This window comes from Hyposmocoma kahamanoa, unplaced genomic scaffold (genome assembly GCF_003589595.1).
Source record: "Hyposmocoma kahamanoa isolate Upper Pololo Valley unplaced genomic scaffold, ASM358959v1 192, whole genome shotgun sequence".
NCBI classification, from domain to species: domain Eukaryota; kingdom Metazoa; phylum Arthropoda; class Insecta; order Lepidoptera; family Cosmopterigidae; genus Hyposmocoma; species Hyposmocoma kahamanoa.
The window spans coordinates 2,335,350-2,360,246 of NW_020653719.1; the positions used below are offsets into that span (position 1 = coordinate 2,335,350).

The 24,897-nt window shown below is 34.2% G+C and overlaps 1 protein-coding gene across 3 annotated transcripts in view; it reads right to left on the bottom strand.

Annotated features, from left to right (window-relative positions):
* Nucleotides 1–6,478: 6,478 nt before the first annotated feature.
* LOC113226716 (synaptosomal-associated protein 25-like) overlaps nucleotides 6,479–24,897 on the bottom strand; it is a 37,852-nt gene continuing 19,433 nt past the window's right edge. The window contains exons 4-8 of one of the 3 annotated variants that reach the window (XM_026459445.1): nucleotides 22,414–22,462; nucleotides 21,464–21,581; nucleotides 19,303–19,431; nucleotides 14,274–14,418; nucleotides 6,479–6,883 (exon numbers count right to left, since the gene is read on the bottom strand). In XM_026459445.1, coding sequence (XP_026315230.1) covers nucleotides 6,818–6,883; nucleotides 14,274–14,418; nucleotides 19,303–19,431; nucleotides 21,464–21,581; nucleotides 22,414–22,462 — 507 coding nt within the window. In that variant the 3' untranslated portion in view covers nucleotides 6,479–6,817. Of the gene's footprint in view, nucleotides 6,884–10,909; nucleotides 12,943–14,273; nucleotides 14,419–19,302; nucleotides 19,432–21,463; nucleotides 21,582–22,413; nucleotides 22,463–24,225; nucleotides 24,275–24,897 lie in introns of those variants that run through there. The other 2 variants (XM_026459443.1, XM_026459444.1) reach the window with 2 other exon arrangements.

Below are 24,897 nucleotides of genomic sequence, written 5' to 3' on the forward strand. Positions count from 1 at the left end.
GGTAGCGTCCTTCACCGGGAGCATTCGCCTCGCGGGCACTCAAAGGCACTCGCGGGCACGCAACGGCACTCCTATCTCGCGGGCACATCTGGGTCTCTCGGGCTCTCGCGGGCACTTAAAGACACTCGCACGAACCTAATCAAATCTTGAATATTACATTACAGACGAATGCTCGGTGACCGTCAGGATGACTGGTCGCCTGTGGCATCTGGCAATGAGTGTATATTCAAAAATTGCTACCTTTTCTAAATAATTGCTACCTTTAATATATTCTGAGAAATTTAAAAAAATAGTTGATCAGCCATTCTGATATCAGAATGGCTGATCATTTGACGTGCAGGTTTCCTCACGATGTTTATCTTCACCGAGTAGCTCATAGCAAATTTCAAATTAAATTCTCACAAAAATAAACTCTTAATTTAAATCTAGTATGGACGCAATGTCGCAAAGATGTTTGAATTGAATTGTAATATAAATAATTAACAAAGAAGCTGATATTCATTAAAATGAAACAAGTTTTCGCCACGCCGATTTTGCGCCGGTCGAGTTCAATTATAACGGCGCGCGGCGTGGCGTCGGAGCGCATATGATATGTCTAAGGGTCAAATCACACTGAAAGAGCAGCGGCCGGAGAAGCATTTTTGATCCAAACTATTACCTATCATTTTGGATCTTATCTTCTAATCAAAGAAATTCAAAGTGATTTGAATTTCTTTGATTAGAAGATAGTTATACAATGTATGATGTCATAGATTTGTAGCGACTAGTTCAAAGAGGCACCGTGCCAGCTCTTCATGCTGCGGCACGCCTCTGCTCTTTCAATGTGACTTGACCCTTATAGTATAGAAATTAATTAAACGAAAGACGTATTATGTATAATGAAAATAATTCGGAGGAATGGAAAATAATACACACGTGTAGATATTTTAACAAATCGATAATATTATCAGAAATTAACACTTTTACTATTCGATATAAGTATCTATTCTTAAAGAAAATATACATAATAAGAATATTTCATACGTATGTATTTATTTTTATAGGCTAAATTTCGAACCAATTATGGATAATATAGCCGGTATACGGGTACATTTATTAGAGAAGGTGCCCCATTTACTGGAAAACATGCTAGTCCACAAAGGACAAGTTATGCTCTGGCGTAATGGTGTAGTTCCAAAACCTTTTTGCAATTTTATACATTCGGTGGCCAAAATATTTACCAGTAAATGGGCTTCTTTAAGAGTATTTTAAAACATGTCACAAGTGTCCTTGTGACATATTGTCATATTGTTAAAATATTTAATTAAAATATGTTTTTAGCTAAATGTGTTCGCGATATAGTAACTCTTAAACTAATGCTGAGAGAAAACGACATAGAGATAATTTAGAAAACCCTTAATTGCTGAACAATATATCGCATATGGTACGCTCCGATGTCTAATAAGCGCATTAAAGCGGCACATTAAGTATCCTAAATGCTGGCCGCCGAATTTGGGTGGCATTAATTATTGCTGTTCTCATTCTTTCTCATACTTGGCTACGTAGCGTTTGTGACCGTCAGGATGGCTGGTATATTCAAGAATTGCTTCCTATTTGCTACCTTTGATATATTCTGAGAAATTAAAAAAAATAGTTGACCAGCCATTGTGACGTCAGGAAGTGTCAACGCCTGCCCTTTGTATTATGGCAATAAAGTGCTAAAAACTTTTGCTTTTTTAATTTAATCAGGCACTTTTTCGTAAAATTTTCAAATTAACTAATGTAGATAAGAAGCGTATACCTTTAATTCGTGAAAGTAGCAAATAGCAATTACTGGTAACACATACTTCTGGAAAATCTGCTCCTTTCATGCTGAACAAAGTGGCGGCCCGCCATCCTGACATCAGAATGGCTGGTCAATTATTTTTTTAATTTCTCAGAATATATCAAAGGTAACAATTATTTAGAGAAGGTAGGAAATAGGTAGCAATTCTTGAATATACACTCAGTGCCAGATGCGACGAGCGACCAGCCATCCTGACGGTCCCTAGCGCTTTTATTCGTTAGTCGCCATATGGCCGTTTGTAAACAGTATGACTGGATAAATATTCAAATCGGACAAAGTACTTACATGAAGTTTTAATGGAAATAGAGGAAAAGAGCTAAAATCCAAATTATATCGTATTAATTTATAATCACACTTAAAGGAGCAGAGATAACATGTTTGTCCCTGGTACGTCATGACATTTTTATTAAAAGCATTAAAGAAAGAACGAGGTAGGTCAAGACCGATACGTACCTTACACGAAATACTGCAAGCCCTTATTCTAACTGGTAAATGCACAAGTACAATATATGAAGCCGACGCTTTTACATTCCTAACAAGTTATTCCTAAGGCCGGTACACGTTATTCGTTCACGCTTAACAATACACTTTAAAAAATAAAATTCTAAACGACAAACTATTTAAATACAATATTGCACTTTTTGTAATTAAATTTATAATATTTTATTTATATAATCATTTTTATGTATACAAGATCCTTTTCACACGGCCCATAAATGTCGGGTATGTAACGTTGGTTCGTGTAAGAAGGATCTTATTAATTAGCTTAGAATCTATACGATTATAAGTAATACCAGAAGCACTAACTACTGTACCTAAATGCAACGTTAGAATAAAAATAAAATTTCAGGCACCTTTATCTTAGCCTAACAAATGATACATCTGGACATTAAAAATATACAATCCTAATTATCTGATCAGGGCAGTTTAATTGTCAAGTTTGATAATATGTTCCTTGACTAAAATTAATTTAAAAAATCAAACGAATTGTCAAGTTTGATAATATGTTCCTTGACTAAAATTAATTTAAAAAATCACATTTTTTCATAAAATTATCGTATTAAAAAAAATTAAAATTGTTTTCATTACAATATTTTATCCAAAAGATTATTATCCTCCATATCATAATGTCAGGTACGATCAGATCATTGTGTGCTTAAAATATGATATCTCCTGGCCCTGGTCAAGTAATTAAGGTAAAGGAATTACTTTTCATTACACAATACAATGGATAAATTTTAACTTATCGGCCTTTAAATTTGACTGTACTACAACTACTCAATAGCTACCGTTAACATCAAAATTGAGGATTTCATTAAATATTTAAATCGGCATAACACTAACGTTCGGAATCTCACTGTTTACTTTTCATAGCTTTCATATTTTGTCAATCAATTACAAAAGATCCCAATTTTTGTTATTTTTAAAAATGAATGTTGAAAATGTAACACGATCGAAATAAACCAGTTTTTTTTATATATTTAGTACACAAGTCATTCTAAACTAATAACTTATGGAGTTTCCAAATGTAAAAACTTTCATTAATTATTATAACTGATGCAAAAATCGAAAAACTCTAAGAAATATTCATGAGGGACATTTTACTACGGAAACAGTCAGCAGACCTTACAAATTTCTCTGTGCTTGCTGCAGATCTTTGTGTGTTGTTTTAACGGTTTTTATGCCGTAGCGCCTAGCGCCACCAGTGACACAACTATGAAAGTTTTTTCTTCACTCAACCAGGTACTTTTACAGTTACCAGGGTGGTTCAAGTCCAGTCGGACCGAAGGATTTTTTTTAAGATTATTGTTCTTTGTATGAATTATAACAACAAATTAATGGGTACTGTCACAAAAATATATAGGTAAATAAACAAAATACAAGGAAATTTTAATAATACCAAAAATTGTATTATGTACTCTTATTACTTCTAGATAAATAACCATGCTTGAACCTTACATTAACAACAGAAGGTCGGCAATTGACGCGATGTGGCGACTTTGGATTTAATCAATTTGTTTACTAATATGTGTCAGTCCTCGGGCAAAGATAACTGATCTTGGAGTTTGTACTATTACACATTAATATTTTCAACAAACACCATAAAACTAGGCTATATTGACCTGGTACTATAACAACTACCAGAGGTAATAAGGTTCTAACCTGCTTGGATACCTAGTTAACTATACAACCAATCGTATATTATATCTTGTCCCTTTACTTAGTATCAAGTGATTTTGTACGTTTTAATCCTAAATACTTGATAGACATCGAAATTCCATCAAAAATAGCAAAGAATATAAATTATAAAAGCATTTTTATATAAATTTTATTTATTAGGAATTTATGATAAAAATTGTTTAGTATTATTATTGTTTATTTTTATATTCCCTTCAACTTTCTCCCGTGACCTTACGTTTCAGTGCAAAATAATAATATTTATAATAGCGTACTATCTATATTATGTATAGGCGACAATTAGGTGTGCTGTGCACTAATAAATATCTATATTTCACAAAATTCATATTGCTAAAATATATTCTTATATACATAAAATAACATTGTTTATATTATTTATTGAGATTTCTTCACTATTCTTTGGTAATTGACAGGACTTATTCCAAATTATTTCTTATTATAACAAAACTATTCGAAAGTACATAAGGTACTGGAGGTGAGAAGTATAATTTTAACCTTTGAACTTGGATTGGCGTCGTGTCATATTATTCGGTCTTTTTCTTAATTTTCAGATCATCATACTCACCAGTGATATATAGTGGTTATTAAATACGTCAAACTTACTTGTAAGACTTTATAGACGCCAGGGTCAGAACTCCTAACACATATAAGTTGATTGGTCTGTTCTATAACCAGCAACCAACTTTGCTTGGCAATGGATTTGCGAGGGTGAGAAAACAAATGGACAAATGGACGTCGGGTCTAATACAAAAACCACGAAAAAAATGTCCGAAGTTAACCTATACAAACGTAGTGTAATGAAAAATAAAAAACTCTCTCGGTCGGATATCTTTCCATCTGTTGCGCATGCAATGTGTAGAAAAAAGACAGTTAGCTATTTGATTATTTTGTTTGCTTTTGTAATTTATATTTACGATTAATTTAAAATTAAATACTATACGACTGTACAAAATAACACTTTTAAATGATAACTAGATAACACAATATATTCGTTTAGTGAAAATATGACACAAAATCCTGTTTTTACACTTTACTGCAGTAATTTTTACAAGTTATTATTATATAGTACTGCATGACTGACAACCGCACTGTCGGTAGAACAAACGAAGACTGTTGCACGATTGACACTCTGTATGCGATTTTAACGCCCTATAAGCGCGGACACTGTTCACGACACGACTGTGACACGACGTCTATTTGTTGGTAGGTCAATGCCATGCAGCGAATTTTCTAGAAGGTTGCTTTTTATATTGTCCAATAATTTCAATCGCACTAAATTAGTTTTTATAGGCTTCTGCCAATCCTATACATAGTTCGCTCACTAGATGGCGTTGTAACTCATATATTGTGTAAGTATAATATGTGTATTCATACGCCCACTAGAAATGGCGGTGTAACTATCAAAATAATTGTGAAATATTAATAAATGGGTTCACTACTATGACATTATTGGCAGTTAATATGATGATACATTGCTATACATATTACACTCTTTTTTATAGTAATGAATTTTATTACACCTTCAATTGGACTTGAAGGAGTAAAGACTATTTTAATATATTAAATCCATATCAATTACCAAAGAAAATAAGTAACAAATGTAAAAAAGACAAATAAATTTGGCACATAGCTTAAATTAAATTATATATCGTCGGTTAGCAAACAATATCGCTTAAGTAATTTTATAGGAAAGTGAAAATCCTGCATATATTATTGTATACAAGATTTTTTTTACCTATAGTAATAGGTTCATTTATGGATAACAAATAATTGCATGTGTTGGTGACAATATTTTTATTGATATTCGCGTTTTATTTTGACTTGTGTAACGTTCAATAGTAAAAACCGACAATTTTTGACTTAAGCGATGTTGTTTGCTAAGCATTTGCTAAGCAACGATATGTTGATAGCTAAAGCAAATAATTTAATTCCTTATGATATGACCTACACTTAACTTTTTAGGCCTTCATTTCAATTTTACGGACATTCTCTTACACATACATACCTTGCATAATACTAAAAAATGGGCAAGTATGTTGACATTTTTTACAGATGTTTTGGAAAGAGAGAATTGAAATTTTAGGGGCGTATTAAAATGATCACGAACATGTTTTCACCTTCAATGAAACAGTGAACTGAATACATTTTTCAAAAAGTGTAAAACGTAAATTACTTTATATTCTTGATAACAAAGGACCCTTAAAATTATATTTTCACTTTTTTAAAATATCTGTGTAGGACTATCTACCATACAGTATTGTGACATTTTAAACTCGTTTGCACTTTAGTGAGGCAGATGCAATGTTTGCTATTTCTCTGTCACTCCGCCGCCAAGTATCAGGGGGAAATTCATGACAAAAAAATAGCACCAATAGCACCATTGCTACCTAAGGTGCGTACCAGCCTAAACTGTTAGATGGGAAAATACAGACGACAGAATTCCTACTCTAAAAATTAAAGTAAAATTCATTGCCACGAATCGAGGAAACGTACTACTCAAAGATTATTGCATCAACGTGTTATAATTAAACCTTTACAAGCATTTCCTCTTCAATGCTGTCTACATATTCTTACATGACAATTGCTAAACGTACCCACTTCAAGTTTTTAATAAGTTAAAGTTGTTTTTTAGAACAACATTTAGAGGATTTTTCGAAAATCACAAATTCATTAACATATTTTATAGCGACAAACCTGTGATTCGAATAGATCATGACTTTTTGTATCTTATTTATGCGTGTATACGTTTGGCATTATCATATTACCGAAAACATCTGAAGGTAAATGACGTGCTTAAGATTTGAGCAGCTTGTTTGCCCTCTGGTTTGCCACCGCTATGCGCGTCTCGTTGCTCTCGCCCTATTGGACATAACAAATCAAATTGTTACACAAATGTTCACTAATAAAGTTGACTTTGAATTTATTGCAACTTAACATGGAATATTGTACGAATGTTTGAATGGAGCTAAGATTGCGTATAAAGGTCAAATGTAAATACTTCAATTGTCATAGTAGGAAATAAGACTTTTTTTTAATTTCAGCATTTAAAAAAATAAAGAGAAATTAATTTATCTTAAGCCGAGTTTTCACATTACATTACACTCGGTGCGAGCGCGCTCGTACGAGTTATGTCATATAGGAGTGTACTTGGAAAGTAGTTGACACGTTCAATCGAGTATCATTTGTCTCCTTCTATCATTACACCCAACACATCCGTGAACACGCGAATCACGTGTTTATATGATCTGAGTAACAGGTATCCGGAGCAGGTATCTGAGCGAACTCGGTTCGAGCGCGCTCGTAACGTGACAACTGGGCTTAAGTCTAGTGAATATGAACAATGATGATAGAGTCACCAGTTCAGGGTTCAAAATTAACATGTTAGTCTTTAATAGTTAAATCTTTGTTATAAAGTTGCCATAAATCCAAATATCTAAATGTAAAATGTGAGTTTATTTTTTAATGATTTTATATTATGTTATTTGAAGAATAATTAGAGACAGGTTATAAAAAAGTAAATAGAAACCATCACAATGGAATGTAGACATTGAAGACAGAAGTAAAAACAAAATATTCCCAAAAATAAATAATAAAGGAAAAAAAGAAAACAATATTACATAAAGAATAAAGAAAGTCAAAAGAACAAAGAATAAAAAAGACAAAGCAATAAAATAAAAACCCTAATTTAAATATTTACATTTTGTATTTATCAATTAAAGGCTTACAAGTATTGACCCTCGTGAAGTTGCGTTTTTTTGTAAGAAACATCGAATATTGATATAAAAAGTTAATATCGCCGTCATTTCAGGGCGCAAAGAAGCCAGCCTTTAAATGAATTAATTAATTTCGGAACGGAGGAGAACATAGGAACGATTAAATATAAGTTAACTGTAAAAAGTGGCAAAGTGCCGGTTATTATTTATTAGGCCGAAACCTTTTAACACGGGCATTGCTATTATTAAAACTAAACCGCCTCTAAAAAAATCATATTTATTATTTCCCAAACAAATCCCTTAACAGCTATACAGGTTTACTTTTAAAATACTAACAATCTCGCAGTCCTATATTACTAATATCATAAACAACAACTTATATTCCACGACTTTTTACAGAACATAACAAATTGACTAAAAATAAAACTTTTAAGTTTTTGTTGTACTATCTGGCACTTTTTGGATCTGTTTTTTAGCAAACCCTACCTCGTGCTGTCATATCATATTCATAAAAGTAATTTTGGTAGTGGGTCCTTTTTTTTGCTACCGCACAGAATTATCACCGATTAGGGCGAGCTATTTTAATATTTTTGTATGAAAGTAAAATTTGATGAATTGTTAAAAGTGATGGAGCAAAAGTTATTGTTCATGATGTATATATTACTAATACTTCAGCGAAATTGTTAGTGCTTTACAAATTTCCCTGTATGTGGAAAATTTTAGTTTTAAATTTTTTTTTGTTTTAAATTGTAGAAATAAATTTGTTTATTTTAAATATATGAATGCCGTATTTAGAGCTTTGGTTTAATAAAAAATAACTGCTTAAAAGATCTAAGAAGATGTAGGAACGTATTACAATAGAGAATTTGCAAGTTTCAAGGTAAATACGGGGTGGGGCTAACTTATACTTCATCGTAACATATTTTTAAATATAAAATTTCGACTTTGATAAAAAAATCACACTTAAGCTTCGTTTAATAGGCCGGAAGCCGTGCCAAAATATTCAAAGTGTGTTTAGCCAATTATCAAAAACCATTTGAAAGCGAAGTATGTGCGTTAATTATTTTTGCATAGTATCTGCGATATGCGTTCGCTTTACAAGTTGAATAAATTCTCATTTTTGTGGTTAAAAATTGTGAAAGAAATACCTAATCCAGAGTGCAACGTACAATGGATTAGAATAGAACATTTAGTGTATCAACAATCCTTATAATATGATGTTCACCACAAACTAAAAGGTTCACATACCTCGTTACCTAATAGGATTTACAAGATAGTAAGTTCCATAAAAAAAAGTGTTCTATTCACTTCCTAAATGTTTTAGGAAGTATATTGATTGTTTAATGAAACAAAGATACTATAACTTTTAACCACAAAAATGAATTTCCAGTCTTCCGATTTGGACGTCAATAACCCACTTATAAAAAAAAAGCATACTCACGGTTGACGCCGATGTATTGTGTGTTCTGTTAGTGTGGGAGTGTAAGTCTCGTGGTGTGGTATGATGGTATATATGCCATTTTAAACACTGTCTACAGGGACTTACGTCCGCGAGTAAGGGCGACGGAGATTGGTGGAGCCAGGTGGAAGCAGCACATTAATGCCGCGAAATGTAGCAAAAAATGAATGAGGCCGTTCAAACACGTGTCAGTGACATAAATTATCATAATGCAGAAAATGACGTCCCTGTTGTTCTTTTTTAAAACTCTATTTGCTTAGGGGCTTTGAACATTACTGAACACGTCAGCCCCATTAGAACAAACAATACATAAAAAAATAACACCTATAGCCTTCGCAAACTTCGCAATAAATGTATCAATGTATATTAATTTATAATGTGACGCGCGGCGATGCTCCAATATCGCTCAGACGTGACGGGAAGTGGGATAAAAGTAATGAACTAGGTCGGTTTTTAACTGCGGTTTTTATCCAAAGTGCCGAGTTTTAACCCATTTCTTCTTAAATATGTGGGCGGAAATGACAAATACGGAATGTGGTATAAATTCCATACCTATTACAAATTTCGATGTAAAGAATCTTTTTTAGGCGAAAAAGAGGCAACTCAACACAGTACCCACCTTGCAATCCTGTGGATTCTGACCATTAAGGGTGCAGACAACGATTTGATTTTTATGAAGATCGATTGAAGTGTATACGATCTAACGACTTTTTGTATCGATTTATTTCAATATGTCTTTCAATAAAAAGGCAAATCAAATCGTCTAGAACAGAAAGCAATAAACATTTTATGCTAATATCATTAAATTTAAACAAAACTTAACAACAAATTATATATTTAATTGTAAAAGCGTTTGCCGCCGATTTCTGGCGTTAATGAGTATTAACCCGATTTAAACCAAGCGTTAACAAAGCGCCGTTTTAAAACCTGAGCTCTTTTCCCATTTCTCGTCTCAGATTATTGCAATTTATTCCTATGTCAATTGAAATAGGATAAAATATAAACATTGATAAATTTAATGTTTATACCTTTTCGTCCGCCGGTTTGCGCTGGCCCTTTATAGAATCCAAATAAATAAATGAAAATATTACCTAACCAAACATACTGTGTACAAAATCTTCCCGGCACTATTGGCTCTGACGGATTGAAACCACTTAACATCACTAACGTGTATAAAGCACCTCAAAAAGTGTAGCATAGTTTAATTTATTATGGTATTAATATTGTTCAGGAATTACCAATAAAAAACATGTTCTTATCGATCACGTAAAAACCAAATATTTTTTCTAACACGTTTGTTCTTTATCTTCAAGATTATTAATGGAATTAATTTGTTGTTACGTAATAAAGTTTTTTTTTTTGGAAACATAGGTTTCATGTAATGCAATTTTTATTTTAAGTTTACATAATTTTGAGATAATTTACTTTTTGTTACATACAGGTTGTATTCGATGTTGAGTACATGTAGAGAGAGAAATAATATTACTTATCATATTTATTACTTAAAGTATATTTAGTAATTTCACTACTTATTGCATTGTTTTATACATTGCTCTTAATTTGAATATGTAACTCTAATATAAAATACTTTTAATATAAATTATATATTGATTTTTCATACAAAAACGAACATAAAGTTATCACAAGCAGCAATAGGGTAAAGAAAAATTATTATAAAATTAAAATATTTTATTTTCTAAATAAAACGATATAAATAATAAAACTTTATACCTATTATAATAATTAGCTAAGAGTTTATAAATACTCATTATATGCAGACTATTTCATAGAAGCAGATATGTTTATTGTAAAGATATGTGCAATATATATTTAGATGCCATATATAATAGCTATTAGTTACTACGATCGACCTCCTTTTCCAATTTCTGATTTAACACAAGTCCGTAGAACTTTTGGCGTAATTCAAAAACCAATTTAGCTGAGATCTCTATACGACAGATTTGAGGGCATCGGGTCATTTTACTTTTGTCTTTCTTTACAAATTGTTCTTCAGCTGTTGTCTGCGTGTATTATACTTCTATTCCTCATCAAACTGGTTTAAACAAAAGAACTGTTTTAAGCAGTTTCTTATAAATCCTTTAGTCCTAAACAGTATTATAAGGAAGACCTTAAAGACTCCTACAGTTTGAGTAGATGATTTTTATCTATGCAATTTCACGGTCACTTTCACACAGAGTGCGTGAGTCAACCTATATATCATAAATGTTTAAAATAGAATATAGCTTACTTCTAAGGGCATTGAAAAATGTTACTAAGTTTCGACATAAAAAAAGATTATAAATATAGTGATAAATGGTCATAGTATATACGTCCCTTCGTTCAAAAACATAAATGCTCCTATGAAATGTTAAAAATCAACGATGAGCTCTGATGCAATTCAGATTTCAATGTTCTCGTAGATTTGTCAATAGATGACGCTAATCTCTTATTTCCGAACTATTATCACATAATCTTATATCTTTCGCTCCAAGCAAATTCACCATTTATACGTCCTCTTATTATAATACCTATTTCATCGAATAATTAACACCGAATGAGTCGCGCGAAAAGAAAATGTGTGGCATAAATATGCATTTTTTTAAAATGCCTGCAATAACAAATTTGAAAACAATAACACATTATATTATTAAGCAATATATTTTTAACATTTTCGTGTTTTCTAGCAATATTAACAGTTACATTATATTGTTAACAATGGGTAAATGCAATTTCTCAAAATAAACAATCTCATCGCTTTAAACGTCCTATGAATCTAGTTATAAGTAAAAAGTATCAATAAGAGATTAAGAATATTATAATATGAGACGGTTGTCACTAAAAGATATTTTTTGTCACATTTCTACTGCACAAAATGAGCACCAAAGAACTGTCTGGATTTACTTACTTTTTTAATAGAACCTAAGGAATCTTGAGCGATTTTTAGAATTAAAAGAGACAAGGGAAGGTATCTACTCAAGATTTTTCAAAGCATAGTGTTCACTTAATACAGTAGCATGCTTATAGTGTGGTGAAAAGATCTTAAATATACATTTTGAATAAGTATATCTCAAAGTCTATGAGACACTAAGCGAAATACAGGAATTGTTAAAGATATTAAAGATAAATATCTCCGGTTGCGCTGTCCTTATTAGTACAATGATAAGCTAGCATACTGGCTACAAAAGTATGATGCACCTAATCAAACGCAATTGCGTAGTAATGGAAGAGGTTATATGGACATTGCAACCGGTGGACTTTGGAGGGCGCCGGCGATCCCTCGCTAACGTATCTTAATTTCCAACCTGCGTTGCTGGTTTATACATAATGTTTCTAATTGGAAAACGTAATAAAGTAAAACATATAAATTTCTGTACATTAAAATTTGATGTTATACATTATTGATGAAAAGCACCTGTTTTATTTGTAAACTGCTTGTAAAGCTTGATAAAAAAAATTAAGCCACAAAGTTACTAATCAACAAGAAAAGAGAGTGTTCTTCAATGAGTTATTTTTATCCAATTTTTATTAATAGCCGATTGCTAGAGTGATGTTGAATTACAGAAAACTTAACATATAAGAGAGTAATAGGACATCGCAGGAAAGGTCAGTGGGTCCACTGCCGGCGGGCTACCCGCGACCACGAGACCGTGTATGTGTGGTGTGGGTGTGTGTGCCGGAGTCGTTTACTTCAGCAGCTGGTGGGCGCGCTCGTTCGCCTGCTTTATCCTCATATCGTTCGATTCCCCCTAAGATACAGAACACCGATATTGTTTCCTTGTTCAATCCGCAGCGACTGTACAATGTGTGTGAAGTAAGTCAGTACAGACGCTGTCAGTTGAAACGTATGACACATGTTATGCGACAATGGTTGGTCATGTAGGTGATGAACTCAAGAAGGACCCTTAGTCCGATGGATGACATCTATTTTGTCATTCGGTACAGATGACCGTGTTTGTGTACTGGATTGTCAGTGGACATGTATGAAGTTTCAAAGTAGGACAACATTTAGAGGATACAACAATAAATTCTACCCGCATTCACTACAAAGGATAAAGGAAAAGATCATGCGGCTGGAGAGGAGAAAAACTATGGAATATTGAAGGTAAGCAAGTGACCGCGAATCGAAGGCCAGTAAGCAGAAAATAGGACAGTGAGACACATAGAATAAAGAAACAAGGACAATTCTAACACTTCACTGCTAATTTGTCGGGCATAAACCATGGTGGAATGGTAATGAAACAGAATAATATGCCAAAATGTTGATTGGCACAGTCTCCACACAAAATCGACAAATATTGAAATCAAAACTGAGATCAATATTCAAAATTCCAATATCAACATTAATTACTTATATATTGTAAACATAGTCAACATAAAGTGCAGGTCCATTTTGGGTCAAGATACATTGAACTGGAATTTAAAATTTGATCTCAAAGTCTGAAAAACAATCATTAGTTAGTAAATTTTTAAAATCAATCACAAAGCAAGCAAGTCCGTTGACCTACTTTGTTAAATTCCTGCGAATTATTTTATAATTTATTATTCTCATCCAATCTCACTAATGCACAGAAGACCGTTATTCAAGATCAAAGACTTGTTGCCACACTCGCTATTAAGAGAATCAAGCTTTTGTTTGTATGTATTATACCGGTTATTTATACGTACTCGTATGTATAATACCACCGTGTACAATCTGTACAAGTAACTTTGACACTATTTTATCTTTTCTTTGCGATTAATGTCGAGATATAGAAAAGAGCAACGACAAAGCCTCAAGTTCACTTTAACAGGATATACGTATCACTCTTGTTAGTGGATACATATTAATATTTGTACACGTGATGTCAAAAACGAGAATAAACGTGATACGGTCTTTCTTACGCTAACTTAAAGCCCATTCTGGTCTTTGAAGTAGCGAACATATTAAAATTGTAAAGTTCAAAGTCGTTTCTTGAAGACTGCCAAATCAAAACGGGTAAAACTATCCGATAGTCTTTTGTTTGTATTTGTTATTTGGACCAGGGGTCAACGAACTCACGCGCCAATCATCCAAACCTCCTGTATAAATGAGACGTACCTTGCGGTTGATGCGATCGACCTGCCGGTTCTGGTTCTCCAATTCGGAGCCCATGTCCAACGCCATGTTACGCAGATTGCCGATCATCGTGTTCACCTGACCCATGTTCTCTTCCATCTCGTCTTCGCGCGCATCGTTAGTTATTCTGGAAACCAAGTTTGAAACAATGAAAACTAGTGCGTTACAATATCTTTCCTGCAGGAGCACAACGCCTTTGATGTTCTTCGATGCCCCGCCCGTGTAGGTTTTTTTATGATACCTAGTGATGGGACGAACGAGTTGTGCGCCCGGTGGTAAACAACACGCATGTCCATGGCAGGTGCAGTGCCACTAGAGCTTTAAATTGCACACATATGTGGGACAATGCCACTGCGCCCGTCACACTGAGACATAAGTTGAAAGTCCTTTTTTTACTTCTCGCCGGTTGAGTCGGCGCCGTGGGATCGGTGAACATTCACCACGACGAATGGCAGTACTTCCCTGGACGAACTCTTTCCCAAGAAGTTCTAGTGCTACTAAAAACTTGTGTCACATAATCTCAGTACAGAGTACTAAAAAAACCGACCTCCAAAGTTCGTGGAATTACATCTATTTGCCAAGTTTTATAGAAATCGGTTACTAGAAAGTGCGTGAAACCGGATTCATCCTTAGTTTGCCACCTTTAGAGGTGGAAAATTTTTTGTTCAAATTTAAATGGGACCTATACTGATGTACCCACTTTCCAACAAAAAAAATCATCAAAATCAGTTGGCCGAGTTATCGCGTAACATACATAAAAAAGTACAGTCGAATTGAGAATCGTCTCCTTATTTTAAATTGATTAAAGATAGAAAAAAAGTGATTATTATTGTACGGTTAATACCGCACATTAAATATGACACCGCGTTAGTCATTTCTACACATTTGCAATCAAGGCATTGTCATAAACTAAAATGTCAAAAAGATTCTTTACTTGTTAACATCATTATCAGGATAGTTTGTGTAGCAAGATCAAGACGCAAACAATTATTAAAACGTAATCATTCATTAACAATAAGTGACACCTATCAATACTTATTAATATTTAGTAATAAAGTAGTGTTCCACTGCCAAATATTTACGTGAGTCTTTATTTTCAGGCGTTTCCAGTTTCTATTATTCTTAACTGTAATTAGTATATAAACATTGAACAATTATTAGTCATAAAATGGAGGGAACACGAGCATGACCGTGATTTAAAATCTGGTTACAGATCTTTTATATTCGGTTTTTTCAGCTTTTATCGCCGCGTTATAGTCCGTCCAACCCTTAGAGGATGAAAAAAAAGTAAAGGAAAGGAGCTGCCCTATCTACGGAATAAACGTACCTACTCTAAACCAAAATTGGACCACACTTATGGCGGATTTAGTGTTGTACCATAATCATAGATAAGTCAATATCGACATGCAAAAGTATGGCTTGAATGTTGAAACTGTTTTATGTTTGCAAATTTGTATAGTTTACTGTAATCAAAGTATGATTAATGCTAGGCTATTATTACTAGGCAAGTAATGAGGCATTTTAATCAAAATTAAATATAAAGTTATTTACCAATAAATGTAACGATGGAATTGCATTATCATGTAATCTAGTTACATTCAAAGTACTATTAAAATTTGACTCTTCAAAACGGAGCGAACAAACGAAGATGGTATTTGATCCAATGTTTATGTTCGGCATTCCTATAATTTCCAACCATTCTTTCTTTCTTTCTTTTTTTTTCATTTGTAAGTAAACTTTAAAAATAAAAATAATAATAATGAAAAAATAAAAACCTCGCAGTGAATCGTGTTAATAACAGAATGTCGATAATATGTCTGCTTACTAGAACAACACTATCTCAAAAGTTTCGTTATCAACAATCATCAAAATATACTAACAAACAGGCAATGTGAAGTAACCAAAGCAAAATTCGGCAAGACTTATGAATAAACTACTTAAATGAGTCCAATTACATGAGTTATTTGGGCTACTGTATGATGTATAGACAAAAAATAACACATGCAGGCACGTGTAATGTAACATTCGGTTGATTTCCGCTTTTTCTATTGCCGCACCCCTTAATGCTGCAGCGACGCATTTTTATCAATATTTAATTGTTCTCATTGTCATTATTTTTGTCCATTTCATTACCATTCATGGGAATAATTCACTAAAACATTTGACCAAACATTGGTTTTGACATTTGATGTACTTCCCTTTGATAACCGGAAACAGTTATCAAAGGGTACTACAAAATGGCAAAATGAGGACAGTTGGCATTTAAGATGATGTTACGTATTTTCGATTCCCGTGTTTGACATAAATTAATGTAGTGCCATCTCTTTTGGCTTACGATGTCACGCAGTAGTTAAACTGCATGCAACGTCTAAATGCATCATATACATATAAGGTGTGATTTATATATGTCAATATAACATGTCCTTTTGTTTCCATATTCTAAGGTCCAACCATTTATTTAAATTTGACAGCTCGAATTCTAATCAATTAGTGATGTCCTAATGCGTTTCCGATTCGATTTTTTTATAATAATCGATTTTATTTATGAAGAAGTTCTAATTGCGAATGTGAGCGGGTTCCAAAAAGAAGATACTGTCTGATTGGAATCGTGATGTCGCATGTGACAATTTGTGTACTCAAGAATACATAATAATGTTAATGAGGATTCAAGTGATAATTCCCGTTCATATGGAGAAAAATCCGACAATTTATTATAATAAACAAAACAAAATTAATTATAATTATTTATAATTTATTTAATTTCATTATAACTTATTAGACAGGTCACAAAATTTATCAACTTGAATAATCTTCGTTATATAATCTGTTGGCACGATAAATATCAGAGCTAAAGAGCACGTCGCTTCACTAAAATTAAAAAATATAAAAGTCCAAAGGAAGTATTGCATTTTGTTCATGCAATACGCATTTTGTTCGTCCCATCACTTGATATTAAAAAAAAATAATGCCATCGCTGCCGTTGAGATTCAACTGCCATTCCAACTAGATTTTAGCAGAATAACAAATATTATCATAATTGCAATATGATCTCATGTGGGACAAAGCATCATATATTCAAACCATATTTGTATTGCAAAAACGAGCGATTCGTTCTATTTACCGTTTAGGCTCTCGGGTTTCTCTCAGAGAAAAGTTTATGGTTTATCGTATCATGACTGTGGCATCAAAGTACATTTTACTCAAATATTTCATATGCCTGTAAAAATATACATAATTTCAATAAGAAAGGAGATATCTCTAATGTTAACCTTAGAGCTAAGTCCAAACTCATGGTACCACGATTTCGTTTAACCAAGGTAAACGATTCTTTTATGGGGAACAGTATACGTTTTTACAATAAAATTCCTGAGTATATTAAGATTATCATTTCCTAAGTTTAAAAAGTACATTAAAAATATTTTGATATAAAAGTCATATTACAAAATTGAAGACTACGTGTTAGATAAAGATGTATGGAAAGACGACATGGCTCCAAAATCCACACAAATTTGATTCAAATTGTATTTCATTTAAGTTTATTTGAAAAGAGCAATCTCTAGGGTTTCTTGCTCGTTTTTCTCAGGGAAGTCAGCGTAGTGAGTGAGCAGTAGCTTATGTGACGTTTTCAAGTGTAAATTTATTTTACTTATGAAATAAATTATTCTTTGATTTTGATTTAATGCAGTCTTAATAGAATACAACCACCATTGACCTACCAATAAATAGACGTCGGGTTCGCGTTAAAAAGTGTCCGCACCTGTAGGGCGTTAAAATCGCATACAGAGCGTCAATCGCGCAACAGTCTCCGTTTGTTCGACTGACAGCGCGGTTGTCAATCATGCAGTACCATTTAATAATAACTTGTAAAAATTGCAGTAAAGTGTAAAAACAGGATTTTGTATCATATTTTCACTAAACAAATATATTGTGTTATCATAGTTCTCATTTAAGAGTGTTATTTTATTCAGTTTTATAGTATTTAATTTATATGTAAATGACACGTAAATATAAATTACAAAAACACACAAAATAATCAAATAGCTAACTGTCCTTTTTCTACACATTGCATGCGCAAGAGATGGAAAGGGGTCTCTTTCGTCATTACGTCAATTTAAAGAAGCTTATACAAACTTCTTGGTCATTTGATTGAATGATTTTTTTATTAAACGTTAGCAATAACTAACAAAACATTGTTGTACTCGTTTCACGGCTAGCTTTTACTATTACCTATCAGAAGTCAGAAAATACATTTGCCCGAAATAACGTTAGCTCGAGTCTTAGACTATGGAAACTTTCCATCCTCTAAGGCTCGAGTTTTCATAATGTCAAATGTATTTTTTTAGGAATATTAAAAAACAAAAGCTAATTTTGGCTTTGTGAGATGCATCAAAATTACTTCAAAACGTAACGGTTTTATTATAAATCGGTTTTCGGAATTACGGATATTTGAGTTTACGTTTAGTTGGAATATCGGTACATTTGTTATAGTACACGCTTATTTTCACATTTGTAGTAATATTTGTAGCTATGTATCTGCCCAACTCTTTGTTATATCTTTAAGTGAATTTGTACAAAATTCGACATAATAATATATATAATAATTAATTAATATTTAGGAGAAAGGCTACTCCATTACTCTTGTGTTCAAGTAATTTTCAGTCGAAGCTAAATATGGTGCATTTTGTTAAGTTTCCAGGAGAAGCTGTATATGGTGTTTTTGGGCCCTTAAATTGTTGCAAACAAAATTAGGCAGTACTGCAATGACGTTACAATTTAAATTAAATGTTTTAGATTTTTATATTTCCTTACATGTCACTACGTTTATATAGGTTAAATTCGGATATTTTTTTCGTAGTTTTTGTATTAGACCCGATGTCCATTTGTTGGTAGGTCAATGACAACCACCGATGGTTTAAGAAAATTAGCACATTTGGGGTCCTGAAATGTTGTCATTTTGCAGATGTGGCCTTATTACCTACACTAGAGGCGCGAATTATACAATGATACCAACCTGCCAATGTACCCGGCCTGTGGTCCAATGCCGTTACGTTCATCCATCACCCTTTGCGGCTGGTTGTTCACCACTTTGCCGTCATCATTGCCTTTCCATGTCCCATCGTCTTCCTTGAAAGAGGCTCCCCTGGAATAACACGACTTAAATTAAAACCTTTGCCATGATTAGAACCTATATTTAGTTATAGGTTCCAATCAATTAAGCAATTAGACAACCCGATAAAACTAATTAAATAAATATTAGACAATATCACATATGTTACTCCGATCCCAAATAAAGTAGCTAAAGCACTTATGTCATGGAAATCGGAAACAACGACGGTATCACAAGCACCACACTCCGGGTCAATACACAAAAGTTAGTTTTCTACATTGACCGACCGAGGATCGAACCCAGGACCTCAGAGATGGCGACACCATGAAAACCGGTGTGCAAGGCACTCGACTATAGTATATAGTGTAGTTTGAATAATCAAAGGTTTTGTCCGCTTCGTTATACAGAACTTGGAAAACGAATTTTTCTATAACTATAACCATATATTTAGCGGAACACTAATAAAATCCTCAAAGTTATATACACTACACTATACACTATTTTTAGCAGACTTCATAAAAAGGAGTAGGTGCTTAATTCGACTGTTTGTTTTTGTATGTATGTTAGGTTTATGAACCGATTTCGATGATTCTTTTTTGTTGGAAAGGGGTACTAAAATTGAGGTACCAATAGTGGTCCCATTTAAATTTGAAGAAAATATTCCACTTCTAAGGCTGACAAACTATGAGATGAATCTGGTTTCGCCCACTTTCCGGTAATCGATTTCAATAAAACTTGGCTAATAGATGTAATTCCACAAACTTTTGAGGTCGGTTTTTTTAGTACTCTGCACTGAGATTACTAATTTCAAAAGGCTCTGGCCGGTTTTTTTTTTAATTTCAGGTCAGGTCTAATAAAAAATTAATCGACTGGCATTTTTTTCGAGTTGTTCGAGATTGTATTTTGGTTCTTGTAAATTTCGTAAACGTTGGATACAAAAGTTTTTTTTAAGTTTAAGTTTTGATTTAATCAATGTTAAACTGTCACATTTTTCAAAATTTGTTTAAATAAATCTAGACGTTAACATTTTATAACCAAATTTCTTTTTGTTTCGTTAAATGTGACGGAGTGTGTGTATGTACATACATATTGAGTGTGCCGAGTAGTGCTCTCAAAATTAATTTTGTTGCTCTGGTATTTAGTTTGCGATCAGATTGATGATAATTTGGTACATTTATTTATCAAAGTTTGATTTACACCCAGCAGCTGAATTGGTTTATTCCCAGTAGTTCCACGTACTCAGTTCCACATGGAGTAATATTGTAGCCCAAAAGTTCCACGCATGGGACTAGTGGGAACAAATTTAATGTTTTTATCTTTATTCCCATATTTCCATACAATCATGGTTGTTTTTACTATCTCATATGCAATTGAAACACTTTTTAAAAATAATTCACGTTACACCGTATTAAGTGACCGCACTGAGTCCCGAGTTGAGCCTTTCAAATAACAAACACAACAAATGTACACATTTTATTAAAATTCATAATCAAATCTCTCGTTAATTTCGGAATTATTACCAAAAGTTGTAAAAATTTAAATGAAAAATAGTCTAATTTAAAAAATTGCGAATTTTTGTTGTTGTGTTAATTTATGTAAATACTTTTTCACTTCCTTTTTTTTCTAAATATAATTTGAAAAGTTTTAGATCTACAATAAACTTATATACGTCGATGTCTTTATACAAATAACGCAGTATTGCAGAATACGACGATTTTGCACTTAGCATACAGCAACGAGCAGACTTTAATGTGAATGAAGCACCGATTGATTGTAGATGATTGGTGCTTCTTCATATTTTAAAGTTTTACTACATTATAGTATAAAGGCATATTAAGTATGGTTTGAATGCGAAAGAGTCGAAACATAGAGCACGTTTTTATCGATGTAACGGTTTTAACCGTGCACCAGGCAGAGCTCAGTTAGAGCCCAGAAGGTGTAGTACGAAGCATCCATGAATCCTTCGGTATCCGAGCAGTATCCTACACGTTAATTGGCTAATTCAGGTTTGGAATTAGCGAATCGCGATCCAGCTATTCGTACATGTAAACTACTATTTACTTACTTATTGCAGGGCAACACGCAGATGCCGCAGCATTTCTCCATCCCCGACAGATTCTTCTCGGCCTCGCGCATATCCGCGTTGATCTGGTCCATGCCCTCCTCAATCCTGTCCAATTGCTCTGTCCACACACACCAACACACGCTTTACATACGCCCTTTAAAAACCACTAACTCACGTGTATAAGCGCCTACTTTTTGAAATACGCGATTTTTTTTTGTTACTTTATCTTCAAATGTTAATTTACTGTAAATTCTCAACGCTCTCGACAATAACCAGAATAAGTGTAAGACCATTGAAATATCTGTATGATTTACATTTTATTGTAACTAGTTATAGCCCCATGCAAATTCCATTTATAGCTTTCTATCCATAACATCTATTACTCAAAGCGTCTAATGTTTATCTGAATGACGTTACACTAAATGATATCTTTAGTTAAGTCTTACACTTGATCTGGTTGCTTGTAAAAAAATATAATCTTTACCTTTGATTACATGATGTATGTGCAGAGACTAAGTGAGTACAACATTATAAAGATATTCCAAATGACTAACATTTAGATTATTAAAAAAATACAAATATTAAAAATTCATGCGTTAACAGCAAGATTGAAGTAGGTCGTGCACAGCTAGAATGCGTGAGATAAACAAAACAAAAAAGTTACGTGTAAACTCAATGATGTTAGCTGTTGAGATCTCAGTGTCCAATTTCGGTGCGCGAGTAGGACCAGAGAAATCATTTATGCAGTTTATTGTCTAGTTTTAAAATATGATCGTGAACATTTTTACCTTCATTTTTTATCCATTTAAACATACCGTTAGCATATTTCAACCGACATTAAGTTAAAAATCATTGCCATTCCACAAATTGTCACAAGATATCGGGACCGGCATTTCAGACAAAAGCTGTACTAAATGTGAATGATGTATATATAACTACTGGATGCTTACCGCCCTGTTCATCCAGCATGACCAGGGTTTTCATGCCCACCTCGTGACTCTACAACACAATAATGATGTCACTATAGCTCGCCAGGTGCGGTGAGGAGTCGCGAGTGGCATTGCGTGGGGCTAGTGCGCCTCGCGGCTCCCTACTCAACATAACTGAACTTAACTAAAAGGAAACAAAAAGTAAATGAATGATAGCGCGTCGCCAAGGCAGACTCGCTCACACGTTAAATGGATTAAATAAAAACAATTTAGCAAATGAGCGTACCACAAAGCCATTCCTAAATGAAAAGTGATGTAGCAAAATATTGATGTAGACGAAGATAGAAATGAACAAACTAATATGTGTGGCGAGGGGCGAGACCTCGCAGACACAACGCTCGAGCTAACAGTGACAGACCTACGTCTAACATTTAAACGCGCTAGCCATGGAGATGAGGCGTATACTCTATACGTCCAACAAATACACTCGGTAAACGCGCATTCATTTCAATACCGCAATGTCATTAGAGAAGAGAACAGTAGATTGGGAAAGATAAATAAATACACCTATAAAAAGCGTTCCGATCAATAATATCAACGGAAGAACTAAACAGTTGCGCAGCTCATACAAATTAAATCTTCAGCAAAAGATAGAGTGATAGTCTTTTGCGACAATCAGCAACGAACGGCCATCGGGCGCTATTTACACTATGTTTTCAAGTCATCCCCATCGAACATAGAAACACACGCAACATCGATCTCAGATAGGTCTTTATCAAGAGAAACGTCAAAGAAAAACAAAGAGATCAATCGATTAATCAACTGCACATTCAACACAGACGTTCTCACGGCTCGACTACCCACGTGTCAGTTTAACTCTTACCGCCCTGGTGACTCAACATATGAAGCGCTTGCCCCCCGGCGTCCTCGCTCTATACATAAAATACAAATCAAAACAATATATCGTAGGGAGTATCGGGGTGTGGGTGGGGGCGCACCGGCGAGGGTGCGCGGGCGTCGCGTGCGGTGCGCGGGCTGACGTGCGTGCGCGTGCGTGCGGCGGGCACGGGGCCCTATAGGCTGCGTGCAACGCGGTGGCGTGCGAACGAGCGGCGGCCGGCGCCGGCGCCGCCGCCTCATGCTGGCTGGGCTCGGCGCCGGCGCCGCCCGAGCCGCTCGCCGCTAACACACACTACTCGGTCAACAACGACATGCATGCAGTGAAGCTTGCAAGTAAACCAGATTCAGTTTCATCTGTGCTCAGTTTCATATGATTTATGATTTTTCTGTGTGATGTTAGGAGTCGTGCGTTGAGGAGAAGCGTTTCGAATTTACTTCGATCCGAGTAAATTTATTTCATTTCGTTTATATGTGATTAAGTAAAGATGTTAAATTTTAGAGTCGAGTACAGACATCTGAAATGCAAAATGTATAAGTATACGTAGTACGGTGCACTCGATATAATCGTTTGTATGAATCGTCCGACTTGCTTGATGCCGTCGGCTATATCGCTCGCTGTCGAGTTGTGCAAAGTGGTGTATATTAGCTACATAAAGTACAGAATAGATTTACAAAGATGTGGGTTTTCCGTGATCTCGGTGTGTGGAGTTGAAAATATGTCGAGAGTCTTAGAGGACGCCCGCACCTTTGCATTGATCCAGCAGCAGTGAAGAAATTTAAGTACATAATCGACGCTATACCCCCTAGTGTCTTCTACGTCGACAGACCCGTCTTCAGGTCCGCTGAAAACCCTATGCTCTAACAAGTTAATGAAAAGGTGAAATATATAAAATTGTAAATAACGTAGTGTTGCAAATCTTGCATATCACTCACCTCCCTGGTCGTCTAGAGCGACCAGAGTACGAATGCCGGCCTCCTTGCTCTACACCAGCCGCAGAAACAAAAAGTCAGAGAGCATGTTAGTTGTGAGAGATACAGTGGAGTAGTGGAAGGTGTCCGTTGCCGGCGAATGCGACGGGCGAGCACGAAAGCCGCTCGCCGCGCCGCTGTCGCCAGCACGCGACTCTTTGAGTGCATGACGTATTCAGAGTAGGTACATGTCAATCGTATACATTGGTTATTTACAGTGTCACACGAGAGGACATTTCGTTTGAACGCATTTCTAGTTTTATAATAAAAATAAATTACTTCAATGAATTGTCCTCTTGTGAGTAGATCTGTGTTTGGAATGTACGGAGTCTGTAGTGCGTGTCCAATTGGAATATTTGGTGAAGTCATGGTTACATCACTTGCGAAAGATAAGACTGACGTGGAATTCGTTGTTTGTAAAAATTTATGTATAAAACACATCTCGATCACAATAATTGTTGTAAAAATCAAAACTATATGAAATTAAACTAAAAGAATGTCGACGAAAATATAAAATTAAAATAAAACTTAACATAAATTATGTAAATACAGATAATAAATTGGTCTGTATTTGTCGTGAGAGTTTAGATAAGGTGTAGCTCGATATATTTGTTGGAGTTCAGTGGCAGGTACGGG